At 40.8% G+C, this 20,459-nt stretch overlaps 2 protein-coding genes across 6 annotated transcripts in view; one reads left to right on the top strand and one right to left on the bottom strand.

The window, feature by feature from the left end:
* The first annotated feature begins 1,778 nt into the window (after positions 1 to 1,778).
* Positions 1,779 to 9,106, top strand: LOC103568036 (acyl-coenzyme A amino acid N-acyltransferase 2-like). The gene is given in 5 exon segments (XM_070595291.1): positions 1,779 to 1,948; positions 3,861 to 4,363; positions 4,628 to 4,671; positions 4,673 to 4,831; positions 6,558 to 9,106. Coding segments are annotated over 5 exon segments (1,323 nt in total). The 5' UTR covers positions 1,779 to 1,925; the 3' UTR covers positions 7,152 to 9,106.
* Positions 9,107 to 18,574: 9,468 nt separating this feature from the next.
* Positions 18,575 to 20,459, bottom strand: part of PLPPR1 (phospholipid phosphatase related 1) — a 264,088-nt gene continuing 262,203 nt past the window's right edge. For all 5 annotated transcript variants that reach the window (XM_070595294.1, XM_070595293.1, XM_070595295.1 and 2 more), the window contains one exon: positions 18,575 to 19,702. In XM_070595294.1, coding sequence (XP_070451395.1) covers positions 19,670 to 19,702 — 33 coding nt within the window. In that variant the 3' untranslated portion in view covers positions 18,575 to 19,669. The remainder of the gene's footprint in view (positions 19,703 to 20,459) is intronic.

Below are 20,459 nucleotides of genomic sequence, written 5' to 3'. Positions count from 1 at the left end.
TTTGTTCACTCCCTTACCGCATTCCATGGAGCATAAGGGGAGTTTGGAGTAGGTAATTCAGGAAGCAGAGGCAAACGTTATCAGCCTAGCATCCCCCTCTCCATGCAATGTTAGTGTTCACTAACCATCAACAGCCTCCCTTATCTTGCATCCAAAACTGAGAATAGACTCAAGCAATTGAACAAGGTCTTTTTGCACACTGCCCTGCGGGGATAAAAGACCTGTAAAGAAATCACTAATAGGGTTACTCAGTCCCTATCCATCATTGCGTATGCTAGCATCACATGACACTTGAAGTTCAAAAGCTTAGTTTTTTCCAAATTTAAGAAAATCTTGTGAAGACATTATGCAGAAGCTTAGTGTTCCACAGAACCCCAGACGAGAATCCCTGGTGTAAAGGTACAAAGTCTTCTTTCCTGTGTGTGCATGCATGCAAGACACATGTGTTGTGTGTGTGTATTTTAATCCTGGACTTTCCTTGTTTCTTGAATATATAAAGGAGTGTCATATAAGGAACAGATGCCACATAGGCCTGATAAGTCTGAGGTCTGTTAGACTTAAGGCCAGTTTTTGAAAAGGCAATCTATCAAACTTTGCCTTAGACACTTACAAAATCTACATGAGGGCACACCCTGCCTTGTGAACTTGTGAAGGAAGATGACTTTATTTAGCCCGTATTCCAAGGGCAATGACTATAGGGTCACCGATCATATGGCCCCTTCCTAGTCTTTTTTTTGGTGGGGAAAACTGAGACACTATTCACAAACACACACTGTTGACTGACCAAGTGGCCATCTTTCTCCCTCTCTCGTTTTCTTTTTGTTTGCTTCATGGGTTTGATTATGTCAAAACCACGTCATTCACTTGGGAGAACTCCTGCTTCTTATAGGAAGTTTCACTATAATCTAATCGTTTGCATATGCTTTGATGTAAATGGCAAAAATTTAGACATAGAGTAATAATGATCATCATGGGGAATTTCTGATAAGTCAGAATCAATAAATTAATGCATTTAACAGGAGCTCCAGAAAAATTAGGAGACGAAACATCAAGCATTCAATAGTCAGCTGAGTGCTGAGACCTCAAAACAAAATTCTGGCTTTAAGATAGATTCTCCAGAAGACTGAAGTCTTCTGAAACCTATCTTTTGGCATCGCTTTCCTCTTACACTTATTACATAACCTCCTACCTTCTAAGTGAGCTATCCTTTCTTCAGGATTTTCTCAGGATAACAATAATCACATTTGTTTCTGTCTCTGTCTCTCTCTCTCTTCAAACTCCCAAACTCTACCCCAAGACAGGCATTCTGTGATTGTCTAGACACAGCTTCTGAATTTTATGGATTCAGCCGCATGCAGAGTCGAGAGCCAGGACTAGTGTGAGGCAAGAGAGGCTCCTAGGGTGCAAAATTTCAGGAGGACTTCAGGGTCTTGGTCATGCAAGTAAATTTTGCAACGTAGGTGTCCTCTTGCCTCATCTTTAGTTTTGACCCTGATAGAGTGACTGGTGATCTCTGGGTCCCACTTCTAAACTGGCAAAGAGAGAACGTCCCTGGCACATCTTGAATCAGGTATCCAGCTCTGATCCAAGGTGCAATGGCCCCAGGGTTGAGGTCACTTGGTATAAACATAGCTGCTGAGTGTCTATCTCTGGGCTTTTGGGGGCAGTTCTCAGATAAAGAGGAACCATGGCTTGGGAAGAAACCTCAATATTTTATATTACAAAAGCACTATATATATAAGTAGCATATTTTTACTGCATTTTGGTGCTATTATTTTCTACCCCTGTTATGAATCTCATAACTCCTAAGCATGTACATTGCATAGTTTACTCTGTGAGGAGCACTAGGACCCTTAAAGTTTTCTCACATAGTAGCTACCCTTGAGGAGTTTGCAGTTCCCTCAGGAGAATGAGACCCGAGCAGGATGCATGCTGCAGAGTGGACATGGTAAGCAATTCTAATCAATTCCACTTGAAAATAAAGTCTGTATTGAGTCAATACATCGCATAGAAGTCTTGAGAAGGAGAATAACAGCAAGAGCTGGGAAAGGATTCATGAAATAGGGGAATCAGTTATCCCTTCTTAATGATCTCTGTCTTGGGGACAAAGGAAACAGCAGATACAGAGGCTTACAGGAAGGATTAGATCAGAAAATACTTGAGCACTGAAATGTTGCATGGGACGCGGAACATTCTTTTTAATATTCCATGTCCCATCTCCCTAACATGAATGAAAGACCCATAAAGTTTACATTGGTGCCACTTTCTTCTGTGAAGAACTTCCCCAGCATTGAGGAAAAACAGTCACAATCATTCTATTTACTTAAAATGATTCCATCGACCATGAGTTTAGGTTTCTGTAAAATGGTCAGTAATACGGATGTGGATGGGGGATCAGGTGGGGAGGAGTGTGTCCTTTGCAGAAAATCACTTTTTTCAAGTAAGCGAAAGGCATTTTTGCTTTGACTCTCTCCTACCACCAACGACCCCCTTTCCACAGTGAAGAACTGGGCATCAAGAGCCCCTCCCTGCCCCTGCACTGCCAGAGCCAGTTTATGTCTCCAGAAGTTTTTGTGCTCACAAATCTAAACCCCAAAGCCTTTATTTGGCATTCCTCCATAAAATAAAACTAAGGACCCCTTGGAGAATTAAGCTTTTTGAGGAGACAACTGTTACTACAATTTATGTGAGGAATTGTTGAAAACATGGTGCATGGCTATGTTAAAGTCTCATACGAGAAATTTCTTTTAGAGCTAAATTTTGGAAGGACCTCGCTTTTTCCTTTCCCCTGAGGAACTGGTAACTTTTTCTATGAGAATAATTAGAACAATGGAACTGACCAGGTGGCCTTTTTTCCTTTTTCTACCACTAATTCAGTGCCAAACTGACAGTCCACAAAATGCTCTACTTTTCATGCTCCAGGTTTTCTTTGACCAATGCCTCTGATTCTAGTTTATATTTTCCTGAATCTTATTTTATTTTACTCTGAATCTGTTATCTGTAAACAGGTTCAAATCTTTGGTGGAACGAGATATAGAAGAAAGGAAGCAAGGAAAGAAGACGAGAGAGAGGGAGGGAGAGAAAGGAGAAGGGAGGGAGGCAAGGAGGAAGGAAGGAAGGAAGAAAGGACGAAAGGCCTCAAATTTTGCTCATAATGAGCAGAGTACAAAACAGCTGATCAAATGTGTATTACTGTCTCCTTAATACAAACAACGTTTGACATTTATCACTCCATTGGAAAGGCATCAAAGCAGAGACAAGATCATGAAGTTTTGTTTTCCCTTAAAAAGAACAAACAATGAGAACTCTGAAAAGAGCTGGAGTTTGGTCTTACGATGGCAGGGAGGGATTAGAGACTAAAAAACATTAAACACCGCCATAATAAGTTTCCTGTTCATATAACTCTACTCCAGGCTGCTACAGGGTTGAGAGGCAGCTCTGATCCTTCCTATAAGCCCTTTATCACGCATTACGCCCTTGGATCCTAACAAACACTCTGTGAAATAGGTCACATGGGTATTGTCTCAACTGAGGAATTAAAGCTCAACTTAAAGCCCTAAAGTAGGATTTACTGCAGTGTTATAACGGGTAAGACAGGAGGCTGTGGTGTCAGACCTAGCTTGAATTTCCAGTTCTACCATTAATTATTTATGAGACTTTAAGCAGGTCACTTAACCTGTTTCCTCATTTGTAAAATGAGAATAACCAGTACTCTCTGCGCATCTTCTACCCCTCCGAAGGGTCTGTGTATTTTGCATCAAGTCTCCAGAAGTCTAACTTGGCCAGACCTCATGTAGGTCTTATCTGGACCCTTTCCTTGGAATTTAAGTTTCCAACTCAAGTCTCCTTTCCCACTGCAGGACACCCCGAAATACTACTTGGTCCCTTCGCCAGTTGCCAATGATCCAGCTGACAGCCACCCCAGCAAGTGCCCTCATGGATGAGCCAGTGCACATCCAAGTGACAGGCCTGCCCCCGTTGCAGACAGTGACCCTCATGGCATCTCTGAAGGATGAGAAGGGGAATCTGTACAAGTCCAAAGCCTTCTACAAGGCTAACCAGGCAGGCAAACTGGACCTGGAGCAGGATCCTGCACTTGGTGGTGACTATGTAGGGGTCCATCCGATGGGCCTCTTCTGGGCTATGAAGTCCGAGAGGCCTTTTGGTAGGCTTATTAAGCACGATGTAATGAACAGCCCCTTTTGGGTCACTCTGGAGCTGTATGACTCAGTTTGCTTCCAAGATTCAGTCACGATTGAGCCCAGGGCCCGCCAGACGGTGCAGCGCTGGTTCTCGGTCCCTGAGGTGCAGCGGGTGCAGATCCGAGAAGGTCGCGTGCGAGGAGCTCTTTTTCTCCCTCCGGGTGAGACTAATGTGTGGTGGCAGAGAAAACACTGTTGATGGAGACAAAAACAAACGGCATCGTTTCATTGGAAAATTAGCATTTCCCACAATGTTTTAAAACTAACATGCCATTGGGGGTGTCTGTGTGTGTGTGTGTGTGTGTGTGTGTGTGTGTGAAGGTGGAATTCATTTTGCTCAGCCTGCACTTTCATTGCTTTCTATCTCCTTGACCTTCTTTCCACTTTTTTCTGATCCCAATCTCTTCTCTCTTTATTGATCTCAGGGGCAGGCCCTTTCCCAGGCATCATTGATTTGTTTGGGGGCATTGGGGGGTCTAGTGGAATTTCGGGCCAGTCTTTTGGCTGCCCGTGGCTTTGCAATGCTGGCATTGGCATATTTCGCCTATGAAGACCTGCCCGAGCAACTGCAGGAGGTGGACCTGGATTACTTTGAGGAAGCTGCCAACTTGCTACTAGCTCATCCCAAGGTACTGAAAATACTCTTCATTTTACCTTGCAACATTACAGGAAAAAAACCCCCCACAAATCTCTGTTCTGCCTCTTTCATCATCTGTTTAGACTTGGGCATCGCACAGTTAAACACTTAACATGGGGATGATAATAGCTACCTTGTAGGATTGTTGGGTTGGTTAGTGATCAGCTTAGTGCTTAATGGCACAAAGAAGACAATAAATGGTGGCTATGCTATGATTGTTCAACAGAAAAAAGCCAAGGCTGCTTACATTTATAGTGCTTGTGACATTCATCAGCGGCTCCTCAATTTTTTATCAGCCACTGATCTCCAATCATGAATTCTCTGTCTTGACACATTTCCAAACTTCAGTGATTATCTCTGCATAAGGTTAGGCTAGAGTAAGTCAAACGAAAGAGTCAGATTAACAACACGGAGGTTCACTACTAAAGCTGGGCCGTGAGATCAGAGCAGAATTGTCAGCAAAACTCAGGTGGCTGCACCATCTGATGAGCTCGTAGCTCTTTAGTTAAGTTTTCAGATCTAGGGACAGAACTAGGCCTAAGTAAGCACCCAATGCCAGGAGCCAGGCCAGGGAAAGGAATCTTGAAAGGAAGGGTCATTCTAGAACTCTTTGTCAAGTGTTGTACTGTTGAAAGTGTGATCCATGGACCAGGGGCCTTGGTACCTGGGAGCCGTTTGAACGTAGACTCCCAGGCCCCATCCCTGAAGCAGCATCTGCATTTTAACAGCATCCCCAGGTGATTCGTGTGCACATTTGAATTTGAAAAGGATTGGAATAACACATCTCATAACCCAGCTTTCTGCTATGAGTTAAATATCAGATGAATTATGATTTAGCTCTCTTGAAGAGGTCCCATCGTACTGATATTTGTGTTAATGACTAAAAAAAGACACATCAGAATAGATATCACATTGTCAGGCATCCGGGATGACATTCTATTAAGTTGGACCATATTAACATTAGTTCCACCTTTCTGTCATCAGAATCACCTGTGAGCAAGATAAACCTACCAGGTCGCTATGGATTTGCTGCTTGCTGTCCAGAATGCTCTTCCTTTCTTCACTCAGCTCTCAGACTTCTTCTCTCCCTCGGCTTCCTCAGCCTACCACAGAATTAAGGACTCCCTCCTATGACCTCCTACTTTTCCTATTGGACTGGGTACAGAAATTCAATTGTTTATAGAATTCAAGTCTTTCATCTTTACACTCCCAATGCTTTCACGATTAGCCTTTGGATTAAGAGATGTGCAAAACCTTTGTAGCTGTGAAATGCTATTTAAATATTAATTACACTTACAAAACATTTGACGGAACCTGGGAAACCTCTTTTCCTAGCTGGAGAGAATTTGATTCTTCTGAAAGCTTACCTGCCTCCACTCAGGATGTGGAATGTTGCTGGTGCATTTGACCCTTTCGCTTTCGGTAAAACTCTTCCTTTAGCAAGGAGTTTTATTTCTACTGTTTCACTTGATCTTCATAACAATCCTGCAAGGTAGGTAATATTATCACCCCCATAAGACAATAAGGCTTAGAGCGGGTAAGTAGGTAATATTGACAGTCACAGAAGCTGGTAAACCAGAGCGCCAGGACCACCCCCCACCGTCCTGGCGGCTCCCACGTCCTGCCCATTTTCTGACACTTGCCATCATACTAGCGGGTAGGACAGTGCCCTTCTCAGAGTATGGTCTGTAATGAGTTCCCTTTATTTTGTGCTTCAGATCCAAAAGCCAGGAATCGGAGTGCTCTCGACAAGCAAAGGTGCAGAGATAGGGCTGGCCATGGCCTGCTACCTGAAGCAGGTGGTAGCCACTGTCTGGATTAATGGGACCAATGCCATCTTTGAATTTCCTCTCAAGTACAGGGATATGGTTATGAAACCCATCCCCTCGTTTCTGGAGCGCATGCAGATGGACATCTCAGGGGCTGTGCGACTCCGCCACTACAAGGGGGACCCTCGGGAAAAACTAAATCAGCAGAGCGTGCTTCCTGTTGAAAAGGCCAGGGGTCCGATCCTCTTCATTATATCAGGGGACGACGAGTGCTTCAATAGCAGGCAATATGCGGAGCAGGCCCTGGACCAGCTGCGGAGCCACGGGAGAAGTAGTGGAAGGATGCTGGTCTACCCAGGGGCGGGCCACCTCTTAGAGAGTCCCCATGGGCCCTCGTGCTATGCTTCCTGGAGCTACAGCCTTTCTGCCCCCATACTCTGGGGAGGGGACCGTGTTGCTCATGGTGCAGCCCAGGAGCACTCCTGGGCAGAGATCCAGAAATTCTTCAGGCGACACCTTATTCTGACCAGGGGCAAATTCTGAGTAAGGGCTAAGGCTAATGATGGAGTTGGGGGAAAAAAAACGAGGATGAGGCCGGGATGTGGTGGGGAGGGCAGGCTCTCCTGATTCTCTGGATTGACAGTCATATTGAATCAACTGGAAGGAAATTGGACGGAATCAAAGGACCAGGGCACAGTTGAATCTGAAGTATTTCTAACAAATTTGTATGTGCTTTGAATTTTTGTATATCTAATCATAGTCTATACGCACCAGGGTATTTGGCTGTTTCAAAATTGTGATACCCTTGCAATTAAATGATCTTTTGTACCCAAGTTAGGGATACCTTGATCCAGCTCTTGCCAATCTAGATGAATTCCCTGAAACTTCCAAGTTCCTTGTGGAAATACATTTTCTGCTTAAACTGTTTCGAGTTGAATTCTTGACATTTGATATGAAAAGGTCTAATACGATCATCAAGTGTAATGCTTGCTATAGATTTCCAGTAGATACTTTAATTTTTTAGAATAGTGTTGCTTCTTTTTATTCCTAAAATATATATCTTTTTACAATTTTAATCAGGGATGAGATTAACTTTAATCAAATACCTTTGTAGCACTTATTGAAAGTCAGTGAGGTAACATATTTAAAGCTATTAGAACAGTACCTGGCACATAGCAATTGCTATACAAGAGTTAGATATTATCATTTTCATAACACTTTCCTCCTCCAATCTGTTAGGGGGTGAGTTACATTAATTAATGAACTAAAATTACTCAGTCATCTAACTTTAACAGATGAATTTCTCATATTAACTAATTTGGGGTTTACAATTTCTTTTGGAGCCAACCTGGTCATTTATATTTTCTGAGAATTTCACCCATATTTTCTAGAACCCATTTTGCTCTTACAGTTTTTCACATGTTCCCTATTGTTTACTCAAATGCTTTTTTTCCCTCTCCGTCTGAATTGCCAAATATTTTTCTATTTTATTGATCTTTTCCAAGAACAGGTTTTGGTTTGTTTATTGGTCAAATCTATTTTTTCCTCATTCATTGATTTCTGTTTCTTGAAAATAAATCCATTCCTTCTGCCATTTTTCTGTTTATTTTTTTGGCTCTTGATACACAATGCTCTCGTTTTATGAATTTCTAAATAGTTTCTGATTTACTTTTTTTTCTTCCTCTTAAACACATGAGTAATTTTACAGAAGTACAAAGTATCAGCCTGTAGATAACTTCCTGGTTGTAAGGGGGAGGGAGGAAGAACGTCACTTTGCAATGGGGGGATCAGATCACCACCTGAACCCACTGATCAAATTTAGCATCTCTGAAAATGGTCAGTTTGACATTGTGCTTCATGATTAGATTTAATGTGGAGTGTCCAGCATTACCTAGACAACGTCTAACAACACTGTTTAACTTGAACCTGATCAAGCCTTTCGATCAAACTTCTCATTGATATAGTGGCTAAAGAACAAGTTAAAAGGCACTCCAAGGAGACAAGCAAATCCAGATTGTGGGTCGTTCTATGTCCTCATCTCTTTACAAGTTAATCACATGAAAAACTTGGGATTTTTTTCCTTTTTTTTTTTTGCATTGGAGTGAGCTGGTGGACTGTTCAGAATTAAAAGAGACATATCAACCAAATGCTATGTGTGGACCTGGTTTGAAAAGAATAACTGTAAAAAGACATTTTGGGGGCAATTAGAGAAATCTGAATATGGACTAGATATTAAATGATATTAAGGAATTATTATTATCTTGTTAGGTGTCATAATGATATTGTGGTTATGTAAAAAAGTCGCTATTTAGAGATGCCTACTGATATATTTAAAGGTGAAGGGTCACAATATTTGGGAATTATTTTAAAATACTACAGGAATATGGCAAAATGTGAACAATGATTACATCTAGATGACGGGTATAGTGACATTTGTGATAACGTTTTCTTTTATGTGTGCTTTCAATTTTTCATAATAAAAAGTTAAAAAAATAAAAGACATAATCAATATATTTATCTTTCTGCCCCCAAAGGCAAGAACTTTAGCATATACTGCATCTTTTTCTCCCATTAATTTCAGATTATTCATTTTTTTATAACCAATAATTATTTAAATAACTATGCTTTAATAGTTCCTTTGCTCCTCACTCTTTCTTACAACCTGTCTTTTTAATTCTCGGCTTTATCTTCCATTTGGCCATTTCTTCCAAGTACAAACTCAAGTAATTATTCAAAAATGATTAATATTCATCTGAATCTTTGTACATCTGAAAATGTTTATATTTTGCTCTCACTCTTCAGTTATAATTTTTATACATATAAAATTTGATGTTAACAATTATTTTCCCTGATCTTTGGTCTTTTATTCTGGCATCCATTGTTGCCAACAAGAACTCTGATTCTTGTTACTTTGTGGAATTTTTTTTCTTCCTCTGAAAGCTTTTTACAATTTTCTCTTTGTTCTTAGTGTTCTGAGATTTCATCAAGAAGTGAGTATGTGTGGGACCAGCCTGGTGGTGCAGTTAAGTCCGCACATTCCACTTCGGCAGCCCAGGGTTCGCTGGTTCAGATCCTAGGTGCAGACCTATGCACCACTTGTCAAGCTACGCTGTGGCAGATGTCCCACGTGCAAAGTAGAGGAAGATGGGCATAGATGTTAGCTCAGGGCCAGTCTTCCTCAGCAAAAAGAGGAGGATTGGTGGCACATGTTAGCTCAGATCTAATCTCCCTCAAAAAAAATAAATAAATAAAATTAAAAATTTTTAAAAAAAGAAATGATTAGGGGTGAGTTTATTATTACTATTTTAATTTATTTTGCTTGGTACTATATGGGCGATTTCAAACTAAAGATGTAGCTATCTTCAGCTTTAGGACATTTGTGTCTATTATCTGGTCGCTTCACCTTTTTCATTTTTTCCTTTCTCTCCTTCTGGAACCCCAATTAAGAGGATTTGGGAACTTCTGGTTGTATCCTCCATGAATATTAAATTTTTCTCATCCTTTCACTTCTTTTTGCTTTTTCCCTGTGCATTCTTGGAGAACGTCACCTTTTAATTGTTCGACTCACTAATTTTTCCTTCAGTTGTGTCTGACGTGCTATTTAGCTCATTTCTTGTGTATTATTTTGATGATGATTATTTTCAATTTCCATGATGTCTAATTGGATCTGTTTCCTTAAAGCCTGTTCTCATTGTTCCCTCAGAGGTATAATTGACAAATAACATTGTGTAAATTTAAGGAGTACAACGTGATAATTTGATGTATGTATATATTGTGAAATGATGACCACAATAAGGTGAGCTAAGACCATCATCATGTCACATAGCTATCAATTTTTTCTTGTGGTAAGAACAGTTACGATCTAGTCTTGCAGCAAATTTCTGGTATACAATACAGTATTGTTAATTACTGTCACTGTACTGTACATTATCCTGTTCTCATTTTATAGATAGATCAATACATCATCCTTCCTTATTCTTCTTTTCACTTGTAGGTTTCATGAACACACTCAAATTCTGTGCAGGATAATGTCATTGTATTTTTTTAAAAAACAAAATTAACCAGAGTCTTCTTATTGAGATTAAGAAACCCACTTCTCCCAGCACTACCCAGCTCTTTTTAGGGATCTGATTTCAGCAAAGTGAAACATAGCTTCTTCATGGCCTTCTTTGCAAGGCTTCACTGGGATCTCAGCTCCCAGCTCCATTTAGTCTTTTAGACATTTAGTCTTGCCCTATTACTTGGTTAGAGAAATCTAACTAAAAGTGACTTACACAACTGGGCAATTACTGTCTCTCATAAAAAGAAATCCATAGGGCAGGATGGTTTTGGTTTATTCCGCATTCGTTTATTCAGTAGCTCAGCAGTGTTATTAAGAACGAAATTCCTGGGGCCAACCCACAGCCCAGTGGTTAAAGTTCTGCATGTTCCACTCTGGCAGCCTGGGTTCGCAGTTTAGACCCTGGGCAGAGATCAACTCCACTCATCAGCCATGCTGTGGAGTCATCCCACATACAAAGTAGAGGAAGATTGGCACAGATGTTAGCTCAGGGCTCATTTTCCTCAAGCAAAAAAAAGAAAAAAAAAAGAGGAAGATTGGCAACAGATGTCAGCTCAGGGAGAATCTTCCTCACCAAAACAAAACAAAACAACAAAAAAGAATGAAATCCCTTCCATCTTTCTGCTCTGCAATCCTTATCATGTTAACTTATTCTCTTACGCTAGCTCCCTCTATTGTTCTAAGATGTCTACCACAGGCTCCAGTATCTTGTGAAGAAAACCTCCCTTAGATTTCCCCATGTCTCAGTGGCCAAAGCCATGTCACATGTTCATGCCTAAAGTACTCACAGGCAAGGGAAATGAGACCACCATAACAACTTGGACAATCAAGATTTACCCATGGGTGTCCATTTGGTGGACAGTGAACAAAAATGAGATCCATTAGTAGCTGGGGCTATTGAGTTGGCAGTTAGCATGGTTTACCTCGCCTGCTTTTCCTGTTTCCCCTAACTATTTTCATAATAGATGAAAATTGCAGTGGAGAAGGTGCTCTTCTTGTTTCTCCTGCATTCAAACTGTCTTCTGTAACTTCTGGACAAAGATTACTACTCAAGTAAGAGGGAACTCCTTCTGCCTGACTGTTTGAGCTAAGACATTGGTCTTTTCCTGCCTTCAGACTCATACTGAAACATCAGCTCTTCTTGATCTCAAGCCGGACAGCTTTCAGACTGGAACTTACATTATTGGCTCTCATGATTCTCAGGCTTTCAGACTCAGAATAGAATTACACTATCAGCTCTCCTGGGTTTCTAGCTTGCTGATTGCAGATCTCGGGACAGCTCAGCCTCCATAACTGCATGAGCCAATTCCTTATAATAAATTAATTTCTCTCTATATACATCATGTTGGTTCTGTTTCTCTGGAGAACCCTGGCTAATACAGATTTTGGTACTGAGAGTGGTTCTAAAGAAAGCAGAATTTTAAGGATGAGTTTTCTGTATTGGTTCTGGGATTTCTGGAATTAGCTCTTTAATCTGATTAGATTGAAAGATGCTAGTGACTCTATTTCCAGTAGTAAAGAGAATATTAATAGTTCATGGCATAATCTGACCATAGAGATATGCAAATATCACCTTTGGATACTCCTGATCAACCACTTCTAAGAAGCAGGGTCTAGGTGGCTTTGTATACACTACTTTTGAATTTTCTTGGCAAACTAATGAATATAATGAGATTGGCTAGTTGCTCTTAATGTCACTGAGCAAAGTGGGGAAAGAAAAGGATGAAATCAGGGATTTAGATTCCCAGCTTATGTGTCCCATAAATGATCTAAAAGCTTCTATGTGTGCTTGAAGAAAATCCTTATCTTCTGTAGCCTCAGGGATGAGATTGCTAAAAATCAAACCCAGAATCTTACCCTGTGACTGGCTGAATTACAACGCAAGCTGAACTCCCAGCCTCACACGGTGTCTACTGTTAAAGTAAGGGCATTGTTTGGGAGGGTATGCCATTAAGGTGATGTGAAGATTAAATTAGATAACTCATGAAAAGCTTTCAGCAGAGTTTCTAGTATACGGTAAACACTCAATAAGCATTTTTGTGTCTGTGTTTCTGAAAAATAGGTGGCTTATTTTCAGCTCATCTCTAATCACAAAGTAACTCTACTCACCATAGGAGGTTTCACTTCTTCCCACTATCCCATTTTTACAAAGAAAATGTAATATAATCACCTCTAGCAACAATACATGGTCCTTGGGTTATGCGTATTATGTGGGCTTATGAAAGTTAAAAAGTTTAATGAATGTCTCATGAAGTTCAAGATGGTTATTAATTTTTAATCCATCTTGCTCAATTTTCTTTTAAAAAATTAGGTTGTGCAATTTGTCCTTCTACACTACCTTGAGCCAGATCCAAAAGAGGGTGGACTGCCGTGATGGGAGAAGTGTTCGTGATCATGACAGTCTTCAATAGCAAAGAGCAGAGAATCTCAATGTAAATGGCTTAAACAAATAGGGAAATTTATTGAATCCAATAGAAGAAATTCAAAGATTGAACAACTATGGAAACAACATAATTAGAGCCCCAGTTCCGTTTCTCTGCAACTCATCTGGCTCAGATGTTGTGTGTTCGTTTTATCCTCAGACTCGCTCCCCTCCTGAACTCAATATATCCTTAGCCTCAAGAAAAAGCAACATCCAAAGGGGAAAGTTGTCATCTCTTTGCTTTTTAAGACAAGGAAAACTTCCCCCCAAATTCCCAAAATGTCTCTTTCAGACAATCTCCATTCTCTCCAGATGTCTCTGACATCTCATTGGCCAGAATTATGTCACATGTCCATGCCTACACTAATCATTAGATGGAGGGGGAAAAAAAAAAACCATGACTGGTCTACACTAAAAAGAAAACATCCTCACAGACGTACCCAGAATAATATTTGGCCAAATGTCTAGGCACTCTGTGGCTCAGTCAAGTTGACACATAAAATTCACCGTCACAGCATGGGTAGTCACAAGAGTATTTCCATTTTACAGGTGAGTAAACTAAGCCGTGGGGAGCTTAATTCACCTCAGCTCACACAAGTATACATTAACTTACAATAGGATTGAATTTACAGTGTTCCTCCAAAACTCATGTAGCTATTATTTCACCCACCTGACAGCAGTATCCACCCACACTGCAGGAGCGAGGGATGAAATAATTCGGTCGTCTCTTGTCTGTTACATTATGGCCTCCTCTATAACTGAGGTTGGATGTGGTAAGGGTCCTTATAATTTTTCAATTTGATTAGCTCAACACATAATGGTAAAAGACCTTCTCAGTCCAAAGTCACAGGGCCCTGAAATACTTTAATTGCTATTACTACACGTAAAGAAAGAAAAATCAGACCAAGCAGAGCTACATTCTGGCCTCAGCGAGAAAGGTTTGGGGAACGTCCAGCACTGCCCTGAATGAGAAAAACCAGGGCAAAGGAAGAAGAAAGCCCTCCAGTGGAGGAAATCTAGTGGAGTCAACCACCGAAAAGTCATCTTGGCCATAGGACCAGGGCCACATAGCAGGCTTTTCCCAGGCTCATTGAAATATCCATTTACACTATTTGACTTTTTTTGGTTGGGATTTCATGCTCACCAAGCAACATTTTAACTAATGAAATGGTTTTCTAGACATCCTGATTACAAGACGGGGTATGGGTAAGGGATGTCAAATTCTGGATACTAGAGAGTGATGTTTCCACCATCAATTAATTAATAAACTGTTTTTAGTTTATTCATGGTGTGATAGAGAAATATTTTAAAATGCAAAATGTATTTACATGCTTTGCTCTTTGCATTTTCTTGCTTCATTTTTCCCCCCATTTCTATCTATTTGCCTTGGGGGTGGTTTTGTTACAAAAATAATGTCAAGATAAGGAAACAACTAATGTCTCCAAAAGGGACTGATTTTACCCTAAAGAGACTGGTTTAACTGCAAGAGATGAAATCACACTTCATTGGTAAGTTGATTTATTTTTTCTCTGTACTCACTGGCATAGAGAGGCTCCCTAGCAAGTTTATATTGGTTTTAGAAAATATTTAGGCAGAGAAATGGGTTAAGTTTTTTATCCTGCTAGCTTCAGTAATCAAGAGGCCATCACAAAGGAATGGGTCCTCTTTGAGGAACTCAGAGCCTGGCTTCAAGCCAGGAAGGATGAGGTCCAGACCTGGCGTGTGGTGGCTTCCATCCTGAGAATCCTGCCTGAGGAATGAGGTAGCATCAGAGACTCTATCCTCCTTGCCCTGACATCCTCCTCCCGTTGGTTGTGGTAAAGTTACTAGAAAAGCTATGGAAATACAGGTGGTGGTGGTAACAATTCTGTCCTCGGTATCCAGGGAAAGCACCACAGAGGATACAGCATTTGAACTGCCTCTCAAAGTAAGTGATTTTTTTCTTTCTAAGTTCCTAGATCAAAGATACTAGGATAATGAGAAGGAATAAGTCTGGTGAAGGGATATATTGCTAAGAATCCTATAAGAACACATATCAGGGCCAGTTAGCTTTATCCTTTAATAAGGGCGTATTTTGAATAGACTCCAACATCATGCCAATGAGGCAAAAGTTATGGTGGTAGAGCTGGTACATGTTCACCAGAATTAGTGACTTCAACAGGCAGTGGTAGGTTCATTAACACATAGCCAGTGGGTCTTGGTATGACTGATTGTACCAAAGGTACAGAAGTCTATTTTTATGGTGGTCAAACATCTCAAAACTCCTCCAATGGAGAATTAATTCAATTAACTCTGGTGAGTATTTAGTCAATTAGCTCTGTATGTGGACCTCATGGGGCCCAAGACCCGAACCAGATCGAGCTTCACCAGACAACGGGCAGCTGGGGTGGAGGCGCACCTGCCTGTCCTCACCCTCACCCCTGCAGCTGCTGAAGAACAGGATAGAAGAAATGCCCAGATGAGAACGCACCTGACCTCGTGGTCCCTGCAAAGGCAGAAACTCTGTTGGCTATAAAGAGGGAGAATGAGAAGAGGACATAAATATTTTGTACAGAATTATGTATAATGAGTCTATATGACTCTAGTGAGCCTGGATTTACTTAATTCTGAAGTACTGTAGAACATTACTTGAAATTGAAAAAAAATTGCTTTCCAGGACAATGCAGTGGAGATATGACTTTATGTAATAACATTAAACATCATTATCCCAAAAGAAGAGCTGTACTCCGTTCCAAAGTATTTGAGATCAATTGATGGATGTTCCACTAAAGTTAACAGGGCAAAGTAAGCCCACTTTTCCTTTCAAGAGACGGCCTTCGAGGGAAAGAGTGTCAGCCTCACCCTACTCTCCACCCTTCACACAGATTTACTCGGTTTCATGAGAAGGCCACAGAGTGTGATCTTTTACAGATGCTGACACACAGGATACCAAAATGAACAAGCCAGGCTGAGGACAAAGGCACCAGAGTCTTTCTAATGTCAGAGGGCAAGTGGAGTTACCTGAGCTCCACAGGGATCAGAGGGCTGGAAAGTAGAGTCAAACTCAATTTCTTTTTTTTCCAGCTTTTCATCCATCACCAGGCTCCTGTGAGCAGAGAAGTTAGATTTGGAAAAGTTCCTTTAGGAAGAAAGTGTTACTGAAAACTATCATCCCATCGAGCTTCAAACCCTGTTGAGTCTACTCCTAGCTATTGTGTATATCCTTCCAATCCACTCTCTCTCATTACTGCCACTACCCTCGTGCAAATCATAATCATGTTTTGCCCAACAGAGTAGCCTCTTAACTGATAATCTCACTTCTACTCTTGATTCCTTTTAAACTATGTTACACACAGAAGTAGCATAGGAGGATCTATTAAAAACACAAATCTGATTATGCCATTCTCCTGCTTATCAAGGGCTTCCTGTCACTTTAGGATAAATTCCGACATCCGTAACAAGGCCTCCAAAGTCTCCAACATGCTCTACAGAATCATCAAGTGTCTCTCACTGGGATCCAGCCATTCTGGCCTTCACATGTGTAAAGCTCTTTCCTGCCCCAGGACCTTTGCACAAGCTGTTCCCTTGGCCTCATATACTTTTCTCTGCTTTCTGTCTAGTCACCTCCTAATCATTCTAATGTATATGTCACTTCTTTAAAGAAGCCTTTCTTGATAATACTTTATCTTGCTCTAAATCAGGTCTCCCTCTAAAGCACTAATTATATATTAATTTTTTTGTAGTTGTTTTCCTTTTCTTCCACTTGACTCTAAGTTTCATGTGGGTAAGAAGTAGGTCAATTTATTTTGTTGCATATTGCCAGTTCTTAGCATGATTTTAGAGCTCATTAAGTACTCATTGAGGGAATGAATGTATCAATTCATCTTGGACATCTGGATCAAGAACTAAGATGCAAGCAAGAGGTTGGGTGTTCACTACAAAGTTCCCATGGTAGTCAGGGGATGCTGGCAAATGATAGACTAGGTCTAGTGCTCATCTTGAATTAGCAGGGCAGGAACAGTATAATAGTGTTAATAGTTCCTACTTCTTAAAACAAACTAGGGCAATCTGGTAGCCGATGTATCTGCCTCCAAGATATTTAACACTCTTGAGAGGTTCTGGGAGCTGCGGACAATAGGGAAATCAGGCCAATTTTTTGAAATGGAAATGCTACTCCTGCTATTCTGCTCTTTAAATCATCCCAATGATAGCCCCTCCCTCTCCTTCTGAGGATGGGATTACGCCTGTTTGTGTTCTCTGATTCGGATACGCAGTGTACAGCCCTTCTGTCTATCACAGCCCTAGGGGGAGAGGTTTGGAACCTCCCGAGAGGCCTCACATGTTCATAACTGATGTGTGCAGCTCTCTCACCCTTACCGTCTCCATCTCTAAACAGCTACCTTCAGGCCCCGTTCAAATTCTCTTTATTTCCAAATGAATCGCAGTCTCCTTCAGCCAAATTAGGAGAAAGCCTGGAATCCATTGATCTGACAAACTTTAACTAATTGTTTGCTCTGTGTCAGGCCCTGTCCTGGGCGCAGAATCAAAGCCATGAAAGATGTCATCGGCATCCTCCGGGGCTCTCAGTCTCCTGAGGTTCCTTATGTCAGTACACTTTATGAGCTGTTCTTTTGTTCCTCCCACTTCCTCTCACAGTGAGTCGGATTTCTTAGGCTTCTCTGGGCTTTCCTTAAAAAGAAGAAAAGCTCATTGCAGAATTCATCCTCTCCGAGGCTATCATGACCGCTCGTCCTATTTAGACAAAGGGCTTTGTCCTTGGTAGGAGACCCATGTGGGAGGGTCCTGAGCCCTAAGAAATGAATCTCAAACGGCAGGCTGGAAAGGTCAATGTGAGGCCTGTGAAGAGACGTGGGGCTAAAAGGGGCAACGGTTGCCATGGCAGAATGGAAAGATCAGACTGGCTCAGTGATCCCAGGGATGTGAGCCCAGAGATCCCCCTTAGCTCCGAGTGCCCCAGTATGGTGTCCCGTGGAGCAGGACTCAGTCATGTACCAATAGCCCCCAAACCCAAGGCCAGGAAATTGGAGTCTGTGGCCAGAGCTTTTGGGTCACTTCTGATAGGCCCTTCCAGATCAAAAGGGGAAAGAAGTGTGGAAGGATAACACTTCATCAACTTGACTTGTGTTCTTGGAAATACATCTGGTAGTCAGACATTTAAATGGACTCTCGTTGTGATGGGAAATGGGTAATGTAAAATCAATATAGCCTTCCAGCATTTTTCAGAATGTCTTATCATGAACACTGAAATAAAATTGAGCTCTCATTCCCTTCATTAAAATAATTTCAAGAATTCTTTTATTTTGCTTAAACACACCCACCCACACACTCTCTCTCTCAAGAAATGATGATCGGTCATGCCTCCAGGATTTATCTCAGCAGGCATGCAACTGAAAAAGTATAAACATTTATTGAGGTCACTTCATTGTGACTCTCCAAATACCTTTGTCCCGTGGATGAAACGTAAACAAAGGACATGAGCCAGAATACATTTTGTGATAACTTTTTTTCTTCTCTTTAGAAAAAAAATATGTACAAAAAAAGCTAAGAAGAGCCAACATGGAAGTGTCAGGAAAACATTCTGATCGGTACAGACAAGGGCGCTCCTTCTCTCTGAGGAGTTACACATTAGTTATTACCATGCTAGAAAAATGAGATGCAGTTAAAATTCTAGAACAATTAAAAGCCACAAAGTCAAGCTGTTGCTCTGGGGCTCTAGGGTGTAGATGCTCTGATAGCCTTTCTGTAAAATAATACTGTGCAAACTGTAAAATATTCATTTTCATATAAAGTCCATACAATATGATATACAAAACTGTTGAGTTGACATGGGAGGCTGGTGCTGGCTACTTTTTGGAAAGAAGGCCGCAGTGTCAGCTGCTTGTCCAAGGACATAATTCCAGAAAGATCTGAAGTTTCTTAGATGGGCGAGGCCATGATCTCAGAAAGAATCATATAATCCCAACACCCCTCAAATCCAGGATTCTCTGCCAATTGTTTGTGTCACTAGGTGACTTCATTAATAAATTACTTTAACTTAGAATGCAATAACATGTTAAGAGATCAAAACACACAGTTCTTTTTGAAAGTAACTATTTCTTTCTGCACAATTGATTTTGAGATTTACCATTAACCAACATTCTCCTCCCTGCAACTCAAAAGTTAACTTCCATTAAAATTCAAAACTTCTGGAGGAGGCAGAAACTGTGGTAATAAAAGGTTCAAATGAGTTGTTATATTAATTTTATTTCCGTGTCTATAAAACCAAGAAAAGAAGGTTTGTGTACAAATATCACAAAACAACTTCAACCATTGAATAAATGTGGTTCTTCAATGCACACTTGAACAAGAAGAAAATTTTGTTGGTTTAAAATTCTGGCATAAATATATTAAAGCTGACCAAAAAAAAAAAAAAATCAGAGCAAGCTACATCACTTCCTCATACAAAAATGTACAAAACATTAGCCTCTAACTAGATAAACATAATACTTGTCTTCACAGTTTGACATCGCGTAACTGTGTCTTGAAGTATTGAATTGGAAGGTGATTAAAAAAAAAACATCTCGTGACACGTCAGCCGTCTCAGGTAACTTCGGTCATGGAGGCAGAGTGATTCTGCAAACACAAGCAGATAAAATCTTAGGTTTGGGTTGATTAACTCATGCACACCCTCATTCTTCCCTGAATATCCCCTGTATTCTTCTCTCCTCGAGTTTGCACAGGCTGTTCCCTCTCCCTGGTATGCTCTTCCAAGGCCTCTCCAATTGCTACCTCTTCTATTAAATCTTCCCAGATTTTTCAACCAAAATCAGATCCTTTCTTCATCTAAACTTGTTCACTATATAACTCTGTCTTACATTATACTTACTCAACTATTTTTTCTTTTTTGAGGAAGATTAGCCATGAGCTAACTGCTGCCAATCCTCCTCTTTACACTGAGGAAGACTGGCCCTGAGCTAACATCCATGCCCATCTTCCTCTACTTTTTATGTGGGACGCCTACCACAGCATGGCATACCAAGTGGTGCCATGTCCGCACCCTGGATCCAAACCGGTGAACCCTGTGCAGCTGAAGTGGAACATGTGCACTTAACCGCTGCGCCACTGGTCAGTCCCTCAACTATTTTCTAATATAAACATCGAAGGATCTCAAAGTAACTGTAGCTACATCATACATCTTTTTTAATGTTGAAGCTTTAATTTCTGAAAATTTTCCATATGATTTATTCTTTGAGTCATGAGTTACATAGAAGGGAGTATAACATTTCCAAATATTAAAAGGAGTAGGGTTTTTTGTTTTTAGGTATCTTTAAATTGTTTTTTAGAGAATGTGGTCTGTGTGATATAGATCCCTTAAAATTTCTGGAGACTT

This window comes from Equus przewalskii, chromosome 26 (assembly GCF_037783145.1).
Source record: "Equus przewalskii isolate Varuska chromosome 26, EquPr2, whole genome shotgun sequence".
Lineage (NCBI taxonomy): Eukaryota > Metazoa > Chordata > Mammalia > Perissodactyla > Equidae > Equus > Equus przewalskii.
Note: the sequence above shows the minus strand (reverse complement) of the source record. Positions and strands in the feature narration are given on the sequence as shown.